The sequence below is a fragment of the Rattus norvegicus genome, chromosome 7, assembly GCF_036323735.1.
Source record: "Rattus norvegicus strain BN/NHsdMcwi chromosome 7, GRCr8, whole genome shotgun sequence".
NCBI classification, from domain to species: domain Eukaryota; kingdom Metazoa; phylum Chordata; class Mammalia; order Rodentia; family Muridae; genus Rattus; species Rattus norvegicus.
In genome coordinates, this window is record NC_086025.1 from 16762756 (window position 1) to 16782600 (window position 19845).

The 19845-nt window shown below is 45.5% G+C and overlaps 1 protein-coding gene across 14 annotated transcripts; it reads right to left on the minus strand.

The window, feature by feature from the left end:
- Nucleotides 1-1271: 1271 nt before the first annotated feature.
- On the minus strand, nt 1272-19630 carry LOC134479831 (putative sperm motility kinase W). 14 transcript variants are annotated; one of them, XM_063264523.1, is made up of 10 exons: nt 18004-19630; nt 11491-14168; nt 11212-11352; nt 10177-10508; nt 9230-9363; nt 7888-7925; nt 6404-6611; nt 6130-6332; nt 1944-2116; nt 1272-1780 (listed from the first exon to the last, which is right to left on the minus strand). In XM_063264523.1, exon 1 carries the CDS (start codon nt 19486-19488, stop codon nt 18007-18009), a length of 1482 nt encoding a protein of 493 aa, XP_063120593.1. In that variant the 5' UTR covers nt 19489-19630; the 3' UTR covers nt 1272-1780; nt 1944-2116; nt 6130-6332; nt 6404-6611; nt 7888-7925; nt 9230-9363; nt 10177-10508; nt 11212-11352; nt 11491-14168; nt 18004-18006. The 14 variants fall into 14 exon arrangements, with proteins under 14 accessions (XP_063120593.1, XP_063120594.1, XP_063120598.1 ...); XM_063264524.1 differs by having other exon boundaries at nt 6130-7925; nt 11491-11691; nt 12208-14168; XM_063264528.1 differs by having other exon boundaries at nt 6130-7216.
- Between the last annotated feature and the right edge of the window lie 215 nt (nt 19631-19845).

A 19845-nucleotide genomic window follows, 5' to 3' on the forward strand; every position in this document is an offset into this window, starting at 1 on the left:
GCAGGCTTAGGGTGACTTTGAGGTCCATGCTTAGTGCCAGGAAATAGGCAGCAGAAGGGTTGAGTAAGAGGCCTGGCTTAGATGAATCCCAGAGTATCATTCTTGATAAGACTCCCGGACTGACAGGTTTATTTTGGCCTCTAAGAGCAGGAAATCCAAGGTTAACTATTTCCCTGATACACTATGGGAATGGTCAGAAGTCCAGGCCTAGGGATCTGATCTCCTGTCCCTAGTCCAGCACATAGGTAGGAGGAGAATACATTCTTGCCTGCCCTGTCTTTAATGTGAACAAAGACCATGTGATATCAGGAACCAAGGCAGTTGCTTCATGATGCTTGTGACTTGCAAGAGAAGAAGCTAGAGCCAAGGTACAGATGGAGGCTGAGGCAGGCCCTGCTTTGGTTCTGCTTCAGTCAGAGCAAGAAAGCCCATCAGTCCAGCTGTGTGGCTACATAGGTCATGATACCTGGCACTTGACCTCAGTGTGTGTCCTACACTTCTGCTAGCTTGTCAGCCATCCTGTGTGGTACTCAACCAATCCTGTATATTCCAGAGACTTCCCCTATGCCCTTGGTGTGCCAGTTCCTATAAGGACAAGCTATCTTGTGGCTGTTCTGGTGTAGTGCAAGATGTCACGTAAAGGACTTTCCTCTTGCGAGCACTGAATCCTGTGTTCCCGGTCACATTCCTGACCTGAATCCTCCATACAGAGGCAGATGTGCTCTTCCAGACTGATAGCTGACACCTAGGCTGCTTTGGGCCATGAATACAATCACACCCTCCCTCCCGTGTTCCTCTTCCTTTCATTCTAGATGTAGAGGGTGGTGTGATGTCAGTATCTTCTGGAACCACCCACGACACCACCCTAGGGCCACTGTACTGCTCTGCTGCCCTGCACTGTTATTCTACTAATGGTGACCGCCTGTGGAGTTTAACAGAGAGCATGGCAGTCACAGCACTATGGGTCATGGAGGCCATGATATGTCAATAAGAGTCTCCCATGGGTCATTTCTGTGAATGGCAGCTCCCAAATTCTAACGGGGGAATCCCTCAATGATTCTACATAGGTGTAGTGTTGCTGAGTCTGGGACCTTTAAATAAATCTGTAAGATTCTCATGTCAGACACCTTGTCCTTGGATTCATTTCTGAGTGGTATCTGTACTGCTTTGAGCTGTGGGTTTCTGAATTTGTAGGGGTGAATCTTGGAAATATCAGGCTCTGAGCTTTGTTTCCAGTCAAACAAGCTTTAAAAGGGCCAATAACCACAAAGGACAGAACTTCAGTTTTAATGGTAACTGTGAGTCCAGTCTATTTCCAGCCCCTTAAAGGGGTAAAAATCTTTCTTGTACTATATATCAAGTGAGATACCATCAGCACCCGACACGTCCAAAGTCAGGACTTGCAAAGTTATACCAAGGAATGTGTGAAAAAAGGCCTGTGGATACCTGGGCACAAGATTCGTGAATCTGCTATCCACAGACACAAGTTTCACAATCGTAGTCCTAGTTGCAATAGCATCAGCCACAGGCTTCTCCTGTGGAGTGGGGCCTTCTTCATGATCTAGGCTTCAGACGTAACCTTTGACCTGAGTCTGTCAGACCCTCTGTAGGCTGGAAAGTCTAAGGAGACTTTGGTCCTTGCACCTTTATCCTGTGCACAAATGCTTTCAAATATTTCTTAAAGATGTGACTTGGCCTTAGATGGACCAGGCTTCTTGGATGCTGTCCATCTTCTAGTCCTGGGCTCATCAGTTAGAACAATCTCTTCAGTATCAAGAAGCTGAATGTGGAGAACAAAGCGAAGGAGACTGTGTAAACGGAGGGGATATTTTTTTCAGAAGATATGTTTCCAGCTCTTTCCCAATAGTTTTTGAACATACCAGACATCTTTGAACTCTACCAATGACTAAGAAAACCCTCATTGCCATTCCTGTCCCTCTAACCTGATGTCTGAAGAATCAGAAGCTCTGAAATGTTAGCCAAGGAGACATGCAGGAGCTGAAGGAGTCAGACAGGGAGCTTGTGTGTGCTCTATCCACTGTGTCAGCAGCAGCCTTTTTTTTTTGGAAAGAGTTGATTTCTGCCATGCTGCCTGTCCAGAGGCTTGCTAGACAACCTGTAGAAAATGACAGGGTTGGAGCACTCAGAAATTCTGCTGTTGGTTGCCCAGTTTTCTTCTGCATGGCCTGTACTAGGGAACAATATGACATCTCCAGGTCTTTGTTCTCCTCCCTACAATGGGGTAAAAACTGGAAACATCCAGTCAGGGGTGTCCTCAAGTACACATCAAATGCCTGGTCACTTGTGGACAGACCATGACTGGGGATCAAGTTTTACAAAACTTTGAGAATGGGGTGAGCACAGAGAATATGAAGATCCTGGGTACTCAAAGGGAGAGAGACACAACTACACCTTCAGGGACCTACGCCGAGTTATAGAAAGCATCACCTGTGTTGTCAATGTACAGAAGACAGTCAAGGAGACCCACTGCACATCCTGTAGTAAACATGACCAAGATTCCCCTTGGAGACTCAAAAGCTCAAGTTCTGCGACACAAATATAAACACATCCAGTGGTGAAGATGATGGACAAAGGGTTTTTCTCCATAGCTGAAAAATGTCCAAATGGTACTTCTAAAGAATGACCACTCTACTGTGCACAGCCCAACAGTCATACAACAGAGTTTATATTTTAATGTGACTGTGTGCTCTCTATTCCTGGTCTCATAGGAGCATCATGAAGATATAGGGACACATTGCAGATATGCCACTGTCCAGAGCTTTCTTCACAGACCAGTACCTTGCTAAAGACACAAGCAGGGCTCTAATGACCCAAAAGACTTCAGTAGACTTCTTATGCCTTTTGTGCAAATGTTGAGTAGGAGGGTAAAATAAACTTTCTGAGCACTTACTTAACAAACAAAGGGTCTAGATCACCTTACTACATTTGATAAAAGTCGCCTGGAATCTGCTCATCATGAACCAGAAGAGACTCTTTCCTCCAGTGACTGACAGATCTCTACTCTCCACCAGGATTGGCTTATGAGGGCCCAAAGATGTCATTGCCATCCAAGGATGATCTACTTTCTGGAAAATGAATTCTCAGAGATGGATGGAAGGTTTATACATGATGATAAATGTTGGGAAGAAGTCTGGAGGGATCACATGACTTGGTGATGCCAAAGGCATGGCTCAAAATGGAGGCACACAGTGGTCTACAAAACAGTATCCGTTGAGAATCCTAAGTCATCAACCAACCCATAGAGAGAAACTTATCACACACGAGACTGTGCCTTGATCAGAACCAGTGTGGTCCAAGATGAAAATCTGTGAGAGAGTAGTGAGGAGCAAGCCAGCTATGCGTCCAGTTCTCGTTCTGTACTGCCACCCACAGTAGAGCAGTGTACACACAAAGCTTGACCAGATTCCAGACTGTGGGTACCTGTCCTGCCTCACTCTGCTCAGGTACCTTGAACTCAGGAAATCCCCACAACTCACTCAGCTTCTATTTAGGGCATATGCCAGCCGACCCCTCATTGCAACATCATCCAAACTTTGTAATGTTCCAGATTATGGGAAGGCTGTACTTCAAAGAAGGGAACATGACATAGTCTTAGAGACAGCAAGGACACATGACAGATTAGGTGATAAAACCCTAAAAGATGACAGTTACCTACAATAAAAGGATCATTTGTGACATCTAGTAGTACCATCTGTCTTTACATGGTTGTGGGAATGCCAAAGGCTTTTAGTAGATTTGTCTTTCAGTACTGGAGTACAACTGTTTGGACTCTGCCTGGCTATGCCTGAGCCTAGCCTTTTAAAAAGGACTATTTAGGCTCCATGCTAACAAATGAGTTCTCCAAATCTTAAGCACCATCTTGAGCATCACACATTTCAACACATCACAGGGAATTAGATAGAATTTCACAGTTTTTTTTCTTTACTCACGTCGGTCTCATGTCTATGAGTTTCCTTGACAATTAAGCCCATGACACAACATTACAAGTGGTCTTTTCAACTGCTTCTTGCAAGCTATGTTATACTGACTGCACATCAGACAATACAAGTGAGAGGGTCTTCACAACAACCATCTGAGAAAAAGGACATAGTCTGCCTGCCTAAAGCAGCAGGGTCATTGCTAGGAACCAGGAGGAGACATCCCCAGGAAACACTGGCCAGATGCAACAGAGCCAATCTTGGGGGTTTGAACTCATAGGGATGGAGCAGTGGTTCAGGAGTATAATGGCTTAGAAAAACAGCATTTACTGTTTTTGAATACATCTTGTATGTAGAGTTTTATGTTGATTTTCATGAATGTTCATATGTACTAAACAATAGTAAAAGCATTTAATGGCATTATGAAGAGCACATGGCATTTCAGGATGCAACCTCCAAAAAAAGTGGTAGTACCAAGCCAGATTGAGTCCACCCTTGAGACTGGGAAAGCTTAGAGTACAGTGTAGCATTCTGTGAACCCAGAGAGCATGGTTGCAATGTAGCCACAATGTGCAGCAAATGGAGGCACAGCAACATTATAGACCACACTGACCTGTATCCCAGTGGCTGCCTATGTTAAACTCAGAGGATCCTGGGATTTCCAGGGACCAGAAAGAATCAGATATGTGATCCACGGATCCGTCTTGGGACAGAAGAAATTGACAACCCTGCTCACCTCTATAGGAGAAGGAGCCCACCTCTCCCCCGAGTTTTAAATAGACAGAAGCCTCTGCTATGAAGAGTATGGGGCGTTGCCCCTTTAGAGACATCCCAATGTCATTGCTTCAAGTCCCGAGAGGATATGTTGCTCACAAAGGTCAGCTTGCAGTCATGGTCTCCCTCTATTTTGGTCTTAATAGCTAAATTCTCTGAGGATCATCATGAGAGGATATGTCACCTCTGCATTCCCTTCAAGTGCCAGCTCATCATCTGGACCTCAGAGAATTGAGAGATGGATTAAGTGCTCTAAATAGTTTGGAGGTGAGATCTGGGCCATGTCCGGAAGGAATGGGGTGTGAGTTACTGCCTTTTGCAATGGATGGAATTGCTGCTTTGGCTCACCTCAAAAGGCCAAGGACATGACGGAGAAGCTGTGAAGACTTACATGGTGGAGGGATATCCTGAGATATCATTCCCTTGTCTACTATACAAGGAAACCATAGAGAAGGAAGAAGATGCCCACACGGGTCACAGTAAAGCCTGCTGTGACAGGCCTAGTTATGAAGTGAAGTGGGCTCATTCTAGAGTTGTTAGGAAACAGGGCATGGCCGACATCTGCCCATGTTACACAAGAACGAAGCCTGCTGTGACAAGTCTAAATGTGCAGTAAAGCAGGCTTACTCTAGAATTGTTAGGACACTGGGCATGACCAAGAACTTTCCATGTTACACAAAGAGGGTGGTATGAGTTGGAAGATATCGAAACTGTGTCAAGGTCATGGCTGTGAGAATGACTGAAATGGCTGTGTCTGGGGAGGAGACTGTTTTCAAAATAAGCCAGGAGGAAGGAAAGATCCTGAGACTGTGGCCTGTCAAGCAGGGACTCAAATGTGGCCCTTTCCTGTGAGACTTGATGAGTTTCACTGTTGTTGGGGCAGTCACTGTCAGGAGAGACCTCAGAAGGGCCTTGGTTTCCCCTTCACACAAGGACACAGTGTATTACTTAACTCAGTCATGGACAGACATGGGTACATTTACCAAGACACAACCAATACCCTGTCCTTCCATATATCAATAATTTAGAATCATTGAGTTGTTATTCTAGTCAGTATCTAACTCACACCTGCATCACATAGGATAAAGATGTACAGGGAACATCCCTTACAACAGTTGCAGGGAGAGTGGTGGCTCTTGTCATTTGCAACAATGTTTCCAACCTCACTTGCTTATGATGTGGTACAATCAAAGACTCAGCTCTAATTACAGGGACCTCAGACTGTTTGTAACAGTTTCTTTTTACATGAAATAGATACATGTCCTCCATGCCTCCTGAGAACAGAACCTCAGGACATCAGCTATGTGTGGTATGAGAGGCAGGACTGAGCTCCACTTTGTACCCTCTCCTCTCAGAGTTGTTTGGAATCCCAGTATCTCAGCAGCAAAGACTAGGTTTCCTAAGATGATCATCTTACCTGCATCTAATAGATGAGGTCCATAGTGATGGTCAATTCTGATTGCAAGGGGAGACTATGGAAAGACCATATGAATGGCAATCTCAATCTTGTCCTTCCGATTTGTGGTGAACCTCTGAGAGCCTCATGTCAACAATCATCCTAACTGTAACACCTTCACTCATCTTCTGGGAGGTAGGACTATATAGATTTGTTAGTGATGCCTAGAAGACAGAATTGGAAGCGTTATGGTGTTAGCCCTCAGACCCGTTTCCTTCTGTGGACTCCCTTCTACCTTGTTGTCCTCATCTCAGAGGCACATTGATCCTTGAACAGGTTGTTGGTTATTTACAGTAGATGGAGGTCCCAGCGAGAAGTCAAGTGTTTTTCCAAGCATCAGTTGTCTATCTCAAACTCTCTGTCACAGTCAGAGCTTGGCCTTCACTCTTTTGACGCTTGCTCCAACTTCGTCAGTGAGTGCAGCACACTAGAATAGGCATGACCTTTGGAGAGATGTGGTATATTAAATGTTAAAGGTGGAGATGGAAGACAGAAAACCCAACATGGGTCAAGATCATGTGAGAAAATCCCGCCCTTTGCTTTCTGGACTCCCAACTTCTACAGAAGTTGTGAATGGTACTAACAAGAAAGGAATGATAACAAGTCCTGTTCTGAGTTTTAGGTTCCTTCTCACCACTGAGTTCAGATTGGGTTACTGGCTTGGACTTCTCACAGGATAATAAGAGCACATTGTGTATGGGCTCTGGGTACCCTTGTGTGGTCTTACACATCATAAAATGTTACAGAAGGAATGTCTTACCCATAGAAAGTTCTGGAAAAATAAAGGTAGAAAGAACAGTGGCAAATAAAGTACTATGCTAAGAGTCAATATGACTTAACGTTAGAGAACTAAGCTGAGAGATTGAGGATCTCCAAATCTACAACCAAGACAACTCCAGTAGACAGAGAAGATTGTGTTGTTGCGACGGGTATCCAAAGAAGGAGAACAGCACATCTGTGGGCCAATGCCTAGGCTCCTACACCCGAATCCAGTCAAGTATTTCTCCAGCATGTACTGGCACAGCCTCAGATCCTTCAGGTTCTTCACCTACAAAAGCTTTTCCAATAATAGGTAGTAGAGTTCAGTTACTAGGTCCTTTATGAGTTTGAGAAAGACCTCACTTGAGTTAAACTTTGACCTCCACAGGCTCTCCAGGAAATATACATGCTACCTGCCCCCACATGCATGGACACACAGCCACACACACACACACACACACACACACACACACACAGAGAGAGAGAGAGAGAGAGAGAGAGAGAGAGAGAGAGAGAGAGAGACAGAGAGAGACAGAGAGAGACAGAGAGAGACAGAGAGAGACAGAGAGAGACAGAGAAAGAGATAGAGATTTAGCAAGGGAGAGACAGATGGATAGACAGACAAAGAGGCAGCTAGGCAGTAAGAAAGAGAACAGGAGAGAGTCAGAAACAAATGCCCAGAATGAGAAAAAGACGGAACAAAAGATATAAAAACCAGAGAAGAGATAGAAGAGACAGACTACAGACAGGATGTAGGGGAGAGTGAATAGGTAAATGAGAAAATATGTAAATATTTTAAAATGCTTTGCAGGGCTACATGTTCTCAGTGCCCACACCATCTGTTTAAATTAGGGTAAGGTGTATAAGCATCATACATACCTAGTAGCACTGATTTGGACTTACTCTAAGAAGCACAATCTAGCTGCCATAAATGCCATGAAAGCCCGACAAGTTGCTAACCTTTATTGGTGGGAGGGGCTCCACAACTGTCAAACGACCTGGCAGAGGAAACAGAAAAAGAAAAAGATCAACCTGAAGGCCAACAAGTCTGCTGTGAAATTTTTATCTCTGCCTAGAAAGTACTAGTCAATGACACAGTACATACATCATAGTGTTGAGCTGATGGCTGAATGGAAACACTGTCAGGTATAATATGGGGAGAAACTGAGAGGGCCAGAAAGGACACTCTACAAGATGTCAGCTTTGACCCTAGGTAAAATGAGAAGCTAAAGCCTCTAGTCACAAGTCTGACAGTTTTCAATGTTGAGCGGTGCGGTGGCCACTGGGAGAAATTCATGATCTTTATTTATAACTGTCAATTAGTACAGGAAACGTGACCTAGAGGGAGAGTCTTCACAAAGGAATCCTCTAGATGACGTTCTCCTGTGAGCAAGTTTGTAGAGAATCGATTTCATGATCTTAAATGACATGGGAAGTAACAAGAACTTTAGCAGTGCTATTCCCTAGGCTTAGGGAAAGACTTCATAAGAGCAGAGGCCTTTAGATGAGCACTAGCAAGCAAGCCTACATGCATGCATTAATTTTTCTACACTCCTGCCTGTGGATAGAACATGGGTAGCCCCTTTGTAGTGCCTTGGCTACACTGTGCTAATGCAGTATACCAGGAAGTGTTAAGTCACTGGATTAAAATGAAACGAAAAATATTTTGTTTCAGATAATCACACTGACACTTAAAAACAACAACTCAGACAACAGTGGAAGTTATCTGGTGGTTCTCTTAGTCAGTCAAATTTATCAAACGGTAGCTCCCAACTCCTGCTCCGTGGGACCAGGTGGGCATGGCTTCTCTCCCTATGAATGTCTGATCTCCATTCATATTCTAAGAACCGCATTCAGGGTGTCCTCTCAAGGGTTAGAGAGACTGTGTCAGTGCTTGTTATATGTCAGATGACAGCAGAGAGGAGTTGTCAGAACTCTGAACAACTCTCCACTAATGACCTTCTAGGAAGTACCAATAACGTCAAGAGGCATTCTGATAATAAGCTCATTGCTTCCCGTGTGCCACCATGTCGCTGAGAGACAATTAGTGAGCAGCATCCTTCCTAAAGCATGGGGGAAGAGCAAGAGAAGAAGGCACTCTGCAACAGTTGGATACACAGATTTCCCACATTTAAGGAATAACCAATAACACAAAACGCCATCGCATTTGCTCTTGGACCTTTTCCAAGCCCTAACCAGCAGAGGAATTCTAGATCTTGGCACTGAAATGGATGACCTATATGACACTTGATGGTGGCAACCAGGGAAGGGAGGGGCCATACCATGTTGACCAGATACCCACACTGCAGATGCTTGTGACGATGCAGATGAGGTTGCTTGACACATTGTTGGTGCCCTCCTGTCTGCAGACACAGGCTTATGTTTGGCCTGCCAGGTAGCCACATTGAGCAACTTCTTGTGGGAAAGCACCAGGATCTGCAAGGGACAATTGAGAGTATGGAATACCATGGGATGATAAGGACAGCGTCCCCACTACTTCTTCACATAATGACACTGTACTGAGACACTGGAGAGAAGATGTGTAAATAGACGAGAGGGTGACATCCCAGGAAGACAGTCACAGGGATCAAGTGCCCAGAAGTAGAGGACAGCAGAGGGTGTGCAGATGGTAGAACTTTAGAGGATATTCCCATGTTCCTACACAATCAGGTCAGTTCTGGTATTGAGTATTTAGTTCTAGTATTTAGAAAAGAATCAGAAAAGATAGAATCAAAGAAAAGTGGTTTTCTGTGCTGATAACTAATCACAAATTCTATGGTGCTGAAGGATACAGGGATGACTGTGTCCAGTGGCCCCATCTTGTGCTGCTTCTAGGCATTACAGAAGACCAGCTATTCAACACACTGCGTTAGTCAGATTCCTGTTTTACAGCACTAAGCACCCTCTATAGAAAAGGAAGCTGGATCCCAGAAGTCAATCAGAGTGGGAGAACGTTCCTGAAGTGCTAGGCAGGACTGCAAACTGACCAGTGAATATCGGAGTGTTCAGAGAGAGCATTCATAACCTATGATGTTCAAAGAGTGAGGAGAAATCTGCCCACACCAAAGATCCTGAAGGGTCTCTTCATGGGACACGCCACCCAGGGAGCCCTCAGTCTCTATCAGCACTTCAGGGCTCTATTCATGCTAGGCCTACTAATTTGATGCTAGAACTAAAGGAACTTTGGGAAGTGGGTTGAGATCAATCACATACTGAGAAATCCACATGGGACCTCCCCATCTTCCTCACCTGGTCTTTCCTTTGACGTGTAGACATGGTCCTCTCTGAGACAGAATGTTCCAGGAGATTGAAGAGTGTATTTTTTCACATATTGAACTAGATTTTTAAATCAATAGCAGCATTAGCTACAATAGCAGTTCAAAATCAGAGGTCAAGCAGTTTTGCCTTCACTGAGAGATCAGGTCCAGACTTTCAGGTCAGACTCTGCTCACCAGTGACAAACAGGGAAGGACTTTGGTGCACAGCCTCGGGATTTGGGCTCCAGGCTGTGTTGCCTCAGTCAGAAAAGCATCATGGCCCTCGACTGCTTCATTGGATGTCAGAGTCATAGTTGGTGATATCTAAAAAGAGGACAGGGACAGAACGTAAGAGAACAGAGGATTTGGCTAGGTCATTCGACCTGTAACAACCCAGTGTGTTATTTGTATAGCTAAGAAAATTCCTGGACAGTAAGAGGGTGTGCTGAGGGAGACTGAGTGTCTGCATGGGAGATAAAGCCAACTACAGTGCTGGTGTACAACCGAGGTTCAGGATTACCTCTGGTGACAGTTTTTATCTGCACTCCTTACCGGCTTAGAAACTGACATGCAAAATCAACGAAGGTTAGCCACATGCAGCAACATGGCTGTTGTTTCTGGGATTCCTACACTGTCTCTATCAGGATGGCCTCCTCATCTTCTGACAATCCCACCACCAGCACAACAGTAGTGCACACTTCAGGCCTTTGTCAGGTAGCAATACCCAACACTCCCAGGGTCTGTGATCTGCGTGGAGAACAGCATTTCACTAAGAGATGAAACACAATAAATGTCCTTTTAGGGTGTCCATAAATATCTATCACAGTATCACAGACACTCGTCAGGTCCAGTCATTCATGATGGCTCCCTTCACATGGCTGCCATTGCCTTCCTTCTCATGCCTTCTTTCTCTCCAGGCTCAGCTCGACAGAGCTGTCTTCTCAGGGACAGTGTTTCCCAATAACCTGCACAAGGATGGGAACTGACAGTTTCATTACTGTTTTTACCTGTTTTGATGCAGACTTACCTCACCACCTCTGTCTTCCTGGATGTCCTGGACTCTGCCAGAGTGTCAGCTCCTTGGGCACAGCTTGTTTGTCACACTAATGCCACTGGGATCTGGCTTCTCCTGAGAGCCTTACACGTCACAATGCTTACTGAATGGCAACTGACAAAAGGACAGATGACAGCAATTCACATAGACAGTTTACAAGCTGTGCTCACATCTAGAGTGAATCTACATCCTTACTCCTTGTGGGTAAGAATGACAGGACTGTGGAGAGAGTAATGGCTTCCATGATAGTACCTGAGGACTGGAGCAGGCAAAGTCCAGGACATGAGGAACAGGTTGCGTAGCAAAAACGTGGAACCCAGCTTTCTCAGACATCCCACAATTTGAACACCATCCCAAGTAAAAGCAGTGGTAGTGGTCAATGGTCCAGAGCCAGTGACTGACCTACAGAGGCCATGCTCTGTGCTCTTCAAGTCTCAGGACTGGGAAGCAAGGCTGGGGAAGAGTCAGGGAGAAGTTGTCGTCATTGGCTAGCAGGGCTGTCACTAGGAAGACACCAGAATAGAATGAAGGTCTGAACAGGGCCTCAGGGATTGTACTATGTAGCTTCCAGGTACAGTTGTGGACCCACATCACTTTTGCCTGCAGCCTCCCACGGTCGCATTCCTCCACTGCTTTCTGTTTCCTTGGTGACAGAAGGCTAGGTCTCCTACATGCACAATCATCATATGAACTTGAAGGGCAGAACAACCTTGTCAAGGATACATGGGCTTAAAGAGGAGATGGTGACAACATTGCAGCTTGAACTGAAGGCAAACAGATCCAGCTACACTGTTCATGTCCAAATACACTCATACAGGCATTAGAGTGTTCAGCAGCCTCCCTTGTCTTCGGGCTCCACATCATGGCACCCTGTGTTCTATATGTACTCGGGCGTTCCTCTTGTATCTTTTTGTCCTAATGAGGACAAACTTCATTCCTTAGACCCCAGAGTCTATCCAACTTACTCACATTCTCGCACACTGAAGTCCTCCAGAGCGTGATTCTGGACAGAATTCCTGGAGAGGCCTCAGAAATCTCTGTATAGTCTTGGCTTCTGATCACCAGAATATCAATTTGATTGGATCAGTGTTCCAAATATCTGTTTTCTTCTCTTGACTCAGTTGAAGAGTACGGGAAACAGAATTAGCAGAGTGTTCCAGGCTTTTTAAGAAGTCTGTAGGAGCTAACCTGTTCAAGTTCCCTTAGAAGATAATGACAATGGGAAGGAGGAGGCCTCCTTGGCTTTCCTGTCTGCAGGGTTTCTCAACAGGATTTCTCGGGAGTGACCTTCACTGATAAAGGTTATGTTTGGTTTAGCAGGAGGTGACCCTTGGGGCTCCTGATGGGGTTACAGGTCACCAGAACACCTGTCTCTTTATCCATCATAACTTTTGGCCTCTAGTGGTTTGGCAGTGTCCCTTGCTCTCAGGAAGTGTTCTAGTACTTGCAGACAGCATGTTTCACACTGATTCAGGCCTTTGATGTTCTCTTTCAAACTGGGTGCCCTTCAAGAGTTCAACATATGTGCATGCTCTGGGCCTTCTTCTTCCTGATAAAATTCTCCACTCAGGAAAGATTCTGGTACAGGCAGACATCCTATTTCACAGTCTTTCGAGCTCAGAGGTTCTCTCAGAAAAAGCATGGCTTTTAAGTGGTCAGGATATATACACTATTTTTCTCATTTGGGCACCAATGTCCACATGGACAAGACTATTTCATTTCCTGGGTAATTACACAGAGTGAGGGATCTTTCTGTGCACCCCAGAAACATACTACTCCCTTCTTCTGGTCAGATGCATCGTCCATCCAAACCTGGTGGATTCCTGCGTGCTGGTGTTGACTCATATCCAGAAGGAACACTCAGCTCTCACCCTTGCAGTCCACCTCCTTTGAGGCCTGAGCATCTTAGTCAGTATTAAAAGGGAACTTTTTTTTTGCACCGAGTGTCCTACTCTCATAGTCCTCATGTCCTTAGTGTTCCCGCAGCGACATTAGCACAGTGTTGGGGCAGGCAGGTTGGTTCACATGGAGACAGGGGAATCCTCACTTCATTGTTAAGGGCAGGATGGCACTGTTAGTCTTTTGGCTCAAGTGCTTCTGCCGTAGATATGGACAAACACAGCTGCTCAGCCCATCCTGCAGCTGTCACAGGATCTTCCAGAGACTGTCCATCCTGAAGGTCCATACAGACAATGAGGACATGGAGGTCCAGATCGACTTTTCAAATGTGTTCCATGAATTGCAGAACAAGATTCAGATCAGAGCATGTGAAGGAAAGGTCTTCATGCGGATAGGAGATAGAAGGAATTGGGGAATGAAGATAAACGAGGACCAGCTCATGTATCCTATCAGAATGAGTGTTATTTGGTCTTGAGGTACAGGGATCGAAGGCTTCTCACATCTTCTCACCTGATTTCAGATGGTTTGGGTGTCTACCAAAGAGGCCCTGTTCTTGTGAATCAAGTTTGTGTGGAGAATCCTCTATCATTATGTACATACCTCATTAGGGGATAGGCTGTTGTTTTACTGTGCGGAACTAAAGTGTGGGAACCAGTCTCTCCCTGGTCTACAGATTCTGGTGTCCATTCTTGGCAGATGCTCCACAGTGATACAGGAATGACAGAGCTGAGGCCCTTGGTGTTCTTCTGAGCTGCAGGGAGACTTTGAGGGGGCCCATTAGATAGTTGACCATTTTTCCTCTGCCAGGCATAGATCATCACTATAGATTCCGTATGGATACTTGTCCCTGAAAACAGCAGTCTCTCATTTTTTCTGCATACCTTGCTCAAGTAGGAGGATTTTAGTTTGTGTTTTCAGTCCAGTGTTGCTAATTTGAGTTGGGATCCTTAGCAACAATGAGCCACTGTCCTTGTACTCAGGAATCCATGACTGTCCTGGCCTCAAATGCACCATTATCTGCAGGAGGGAAGCTGAAGGAGGGAAAGAAATTAGTTGTGAGGGGGACTTAAACCCAGGTGCCCAGGACAATGGCAGAATCATCCTTTCTCAGAACCTCCGACTGAATGAGACCTCCCTTTGTAGATTATAACTAGGGGAACTGCAAAAGCACTCAGGAGGGAAGGACACTAGAGCAAGTACAGAGAAGGGAGAAGTTATGGATCCTTTCCCTTTTCCTGAATGACTAAAGACTGCACTTGGGAGAGCCAGAGGCCATTAAGACCTGCTAAGACCATTGACTGCTGGATGTCAGCATGTTGTGTATCAGGAAGCTAATGGATCACCATGTCCTTTAGGGTGAGAAGGAAGAGTCCACATGTGTTGTTGGGCTTTGTCTCATGCTGACTCTGGGATACAGAGAGTGCAGACACTCTATGTGCTGTCTGAATTTAGGTTCCAGAGGGACTCTATTGACCATCATCTGCAGATAAACACAGCAGCTACAAATCCTAGAACTTAAACAAATGGAGGATAGAATTGATGAGGAGATGGTGAGTGGCTGAGACACCTAATAGAAACCCGAGTGAAAGTGTGACAAAAGACAAATTCAAGTTTTCCACAGATCCAAGTGACAGGACAAGTGCACACCCTGATGTGACTGGCATGCCAGAAAGGGATTGCCCCTCCCCATATGGGTTGGACACTTTCCTGGAAATTTGGTCAACTTTAGGCCATTTGGGATGGAAACGTTTGTTTACATTATGCCACTGTCAGATTGTCCACTGCATTTATAGTACAGTTTCATGATTAATGACTAAGTGTTTAGGGAAGTTATGGATGGTAGCTCATCTGGCAATAGGAAAGAGGTCAAGGAAATCATTGTGAAGAAGCCAGTAAAGAGCACAGGTCATGACCTCTATTCTTGTTTCTCCCTCTAAATATCTACCTTCAGTTACTATGACTTACCTCATAATAGTTACATACATCAGTTTTAAATTACACAACAGTTTCCTCCACAGCCAAGCAAGACCCACTGCTCTCTCTGTTCCTGGCAGCAATGAAGACAAAAACATTTGGTGAACACTTGTTGGACTGTGGCTCCAGCTCAGGGCAGCCTAATCCCAGAAGATTCATAGTAGCTTCCTAACTTACTGAAAATTCTCAGCTGGAGAAATCTAAGAAGACCAGGGATAGATGGTGAAACGTGAGAGAAAAAGCCAAGTCAGTATAACTGGGCTGCTTTTCAGCTATACTTTAGAGTAGAAAGATATTCCTGTAACACTGAAAATGTTGTCTCGAGGTTATGGAGCCTTTGATTTGGATAGGAAGCAAGAACACACACACACACACACACACACACACACACACACACACACACACAGATCCATAGAGGTGCCTGGTGACACTTTTTACTTAGAACCACCACTGAGTTTGAAACACCTACAGGTGCATGTGAAGGAAGGTCGGGGCCTCTAGACTCTGGGATGCCACCATGAGCCCCATTTCTATTTGACTCTGTTCTTTCCCACTGTTCTCTTCACTATCTTATCCTTTCCAATCCTCAGGACTCAGGAGAGTACACCCCTCAGGTCTTTTCCATGTGTGGACCGTCAAGACTGAGAGACCCTGAAAGTCAAGAGGAATTTCAGGAGTTTTCACCTAAAGGAGAAACTTACAGTTTATTCTTAAGTGACTCAAAACACCGCACTATCAGAAAAAGACACCATCACATGCATCATATACAGAGATTGATGCTGGCTGTATGTCACACAGCTTCTGCCATGGCCCTCTGTGCCTTCTATTTGTTTCTTCCAGGGTCTCTCCTGCTGTAACTCTCACAAAAGTGTCTCTTCTGATGCCCTGGACTACCATGCATGCTCTTTGGTCTCTTACCAAGTTAGTTGTTTTCATGCAGAACTACACCATCATTTTTGTCTTCCCTATTTTCCTGGATTCTGCCAGGTTATCTGCTGCTTGGGAACAGATACGTCTTCAGGCCTAAAGATCCCTGGACTCAGCAGTGAGTGAAGGCTTGGGACAGAGCACGTTTTTATTCAATGACTTCTGACTGGATAACTGATCATAGCATGACACAGAGTAAACCTAGAGCACAGGATTGAATCTCAGATCTCATTTTGACACTGGAAGACTTGTTCCAGTTAGGAAAGAATGACGTGAGGCCTATGAAAGAAGACTTAACTCTAGCAATGAAATGGACACACAGATGCTGTAGGGAAGAACTTGAACAGGCTCCGCCCAGAATGCAAAGAGCAAGCTGGATGGCTAGGACACTGAACCCTAACCATGAAGAAGAGCCCACACCCCATGGAGCCAAAATCCCATGGAAATGCAGGGACATAAGTCATGAGGCTAACCTCTGACAAATGAGGAGAGTCCCAGCTCCAGGCTCTTCAGATGTGGAAGAGGACTGAGTGTCAGAAAGATGGCAAATGCTTAGGGAGCAACCCTTCTAGTTTCCCAGGCTTCGCTGCTTTGAGGTTCACTCACAAGTTTTGCATCTTTCTTGGACACAGTGAGAGAGATGCGCTGGGTGCCTACTCTTATCCTTCTCACAGGAGAGCAGGTCACACAAGCCGAGTGATCTCCATGATAGAAGCACTGTGTTTTGTTCTCTAAACCTCAGTGTGGGGTCCTTCAGCCCAGCACTGAGACTCACACCAGACATGGTAGACAGAAGCCTGGACTTTCCAAAGCTGGAGCACTTTTGGAAAATGGTGCACAATCACATCCTGGAGGCAATTAAGCTCTCACACCCGAAGCGACTTCCCATGTCCCTCAAGTCTGCTGCTGTCTGCTGCAAGCAGTGCCCCAAGCCTACCACAGTAGATTCTCAAGAGGATGGCTAGTTCAAGGAAATTCAAGCTTTAGAGTGAGACTGCAGTGAGCTTGGTTTCTATGAGATACTGGGAAGGTGTGTCCTAGGTATGTAGCACATGTGGGAACGTGAACAGAAGTCACTTTGAATGCCCAGTGGCCTGACCAGGAGCTGACCAAGCCAGCACATGCACAGAATGCCTAGCGAAAGCAGCAAGAACAGAGCTATGGAGGGAAACTTCCCATTTCTGCTCCTTGTGAACTTTGGAGCAGGTATTTGTTGTACTAACAGGGAGCATAGGTCTCCTTGTTGGTAGCATAGCAAATGATTGGAGGAAAAGAAACCTAGGAGCCCACGGGTCAGTGTCCCGGGACATTCAGTTTGAGGTTTAGTTGCCTGGAGCCTGGTAGGAAGGAAGATCCCCTACCAGCTATTCAGCCCTGGTTAGTAGATGGTAAGAAAGACTAGCATGACACTGTACGACCAGTCTCTGAATGCCAGATTGGAACTTCTGGTGACACTGACCCCTCTCTGCTGCATGCAGGATACATAAGAACTGGGTATCCACAGCTGAATCCCAATGTATTCATTCAAGCAGCATTGTCAGACCTCACAGGACTCAGTACACTCCACCTGTCCAGTTCAATTGTAGGGAGACATGGAGGTGGCCCCTTAGTACTTTGACCACTGTCACTCTGCCAGGCACTAGGTCCCCAAGCAGAGTCTCTATCTGAATATGTTCTCCATGGAGAACAGCCTTATATGCCCCCTTTCAGACTGGCTGTACCCACAATCACTTGCTGATTATTGCTAGTTCGGTTACATCAGACACCACCTAGGCATTCTCCAAAAATATTTCTTCCTCAGATGGTACGGAAATGAGCAGGGTTTTATCCAGCTGGAGTAGACATACTTCTCCCCAACCCAAGAGACCCCATGTATACTCTTCTGATATTTCCAGTGAGAATACATGAATAAAGACAGAGACAATAAAATTCAGAGTGGAGATGCACCCTCCCACATTAGCTTACCTTTTATATGGTACTGCTTGCTGCCTTTTTCAGGGGGGCCACTCTCTTGGAGGATCTATGCTGGGTTTTTTTCTTTGGAGCCCTCGGGAGGCAGCAAAGTCTTGAAAAACAGTCCCTGATTCCTTTGCGGAGTCTCTTAAACCATCCCATCCTCTGAGGGGGAGATGACGTATTCATCTCAATGTCTTGCTTAGGTGGCAGGATTATTTCAACTTCCGACATGTTGTTGCTGACGCACGGGCAAGCCACAGGTGTTGAGTGGAGGGCACGGGTAGAAGTGCTTCTCTCCTTCTTAGGATAGTATACCGCAATGGGAGGCATGGAGACACACCTGCTCATCTTGAGTCCTGATAGAATCAGGTCAAGAGGATTCTGTTCTCTTGAGGGAGGTCTGTGGTGGAGGCCAAAGATGGGCTCACTGGCCCTTCTCCTGAGAGGAAGGCCAAAGACAGAGGGATGTGCTGGTGATGGGGGTGGCGGAGGGCACGGATCCCCAGGCTTGGCTGGAGTGATATATCCAACATCAAACCCTTTGCTTACATGATCTTTTAAGCTCAAATATGCCCCCATTGGTTCATCGTATCTTTTCTTTTGGAGGGATTCCAAGATGTCCTTGGCTTTATACCCCATTGCACAGAGCATTTCTATAATTTTGTAATCTGGGTCAGTCTTGGGCAGGATTTTAAACTCACATTTCTTGATCCATGGGTGATTTTCAATTTCCTCTACAGAGGGCCTCATGTCTGGGGAAACTCTCAGAATTTGATGTATCAGGTTTTCGAGTTGCCCAGACAGGTGAGTAGGAATGGTATAGGTCCCCGTTGTAATCCTTTCCTCAACATCATTGATGGTCTTTCCTCTGAAGGGTAAGTAGCCAGTGGTAAAGAAATAGAGCACCACCCCCAAACTCCACACATCAGAACTCTTGCCATCATATGGCTCCCTTAATACCAGTTCTGGGGCATTAAAGTCCCTGGTTCCACAGTGCCTACTCAGTAATGTACCAGGTTTGCATTTGATGGCCTGGCCAAAGTCGATCAGCTTAATATTGCCCTCTCCATCTATCAGTATATTCTGTGGCTTGATGTCGCGATGGACAATATCCAGGCTATGGCAATATCTTATGGCAGATACGACCTGTCCGAACATTTTCTTCGCCTTTTCTTCTGGCAATGGGCCCTCCTCACTTATTAGTTTTCCTAAGTTGCCTCCTGGAGCATATTGTAATATAAAATGAACTCCGGTCCCTGTGATCAGGACCTCATATAAAGAAATTATATTCGGATGGTTCAATGACTCCAATGTGGTCATTTCAGACAGGATCCCCCTGATGGTGTCCTTGCTGATCTCTACCGTTTTGATGGCAACCAGGGCCTGCGTTCTCCGGTGCCAGGCCAATCTCACCCTGCCATATGAACCCTGTCCAAGAAAGAAAACCACCCTATACTGACTGCCCAAAGTCTTCTTAATAGAAGTGATGTCCATCCCTGTGATCTGGTGAACACAAGTTGTGAGGTACAATAACCCCGTCAACTAACAAAATACAAAGCTATCAAGGAGTCCCACAGGTCAACGTTAACCTGCTCCCTGGTCCTTATGGACAAATTCAACAGGCTGGTCCACTGTCTTATACAGAGGACACTCATTCTTACATCACAGTGGATCTTTGTGAGGTCACAGCATGAAATGCACCAAGCAGAGAAGGCTGTAAACCATAGTGGCTGTCTCCACTCTGGGCCTCAGGGAACTTTCCATTCTTGTGAAAAGGAAACTAGCCTCTCTGAGCTTCTTCTTCAGCAGATCAAAGAGTCAGTATTTACTGTTTAGCAATTACAGGCAGTA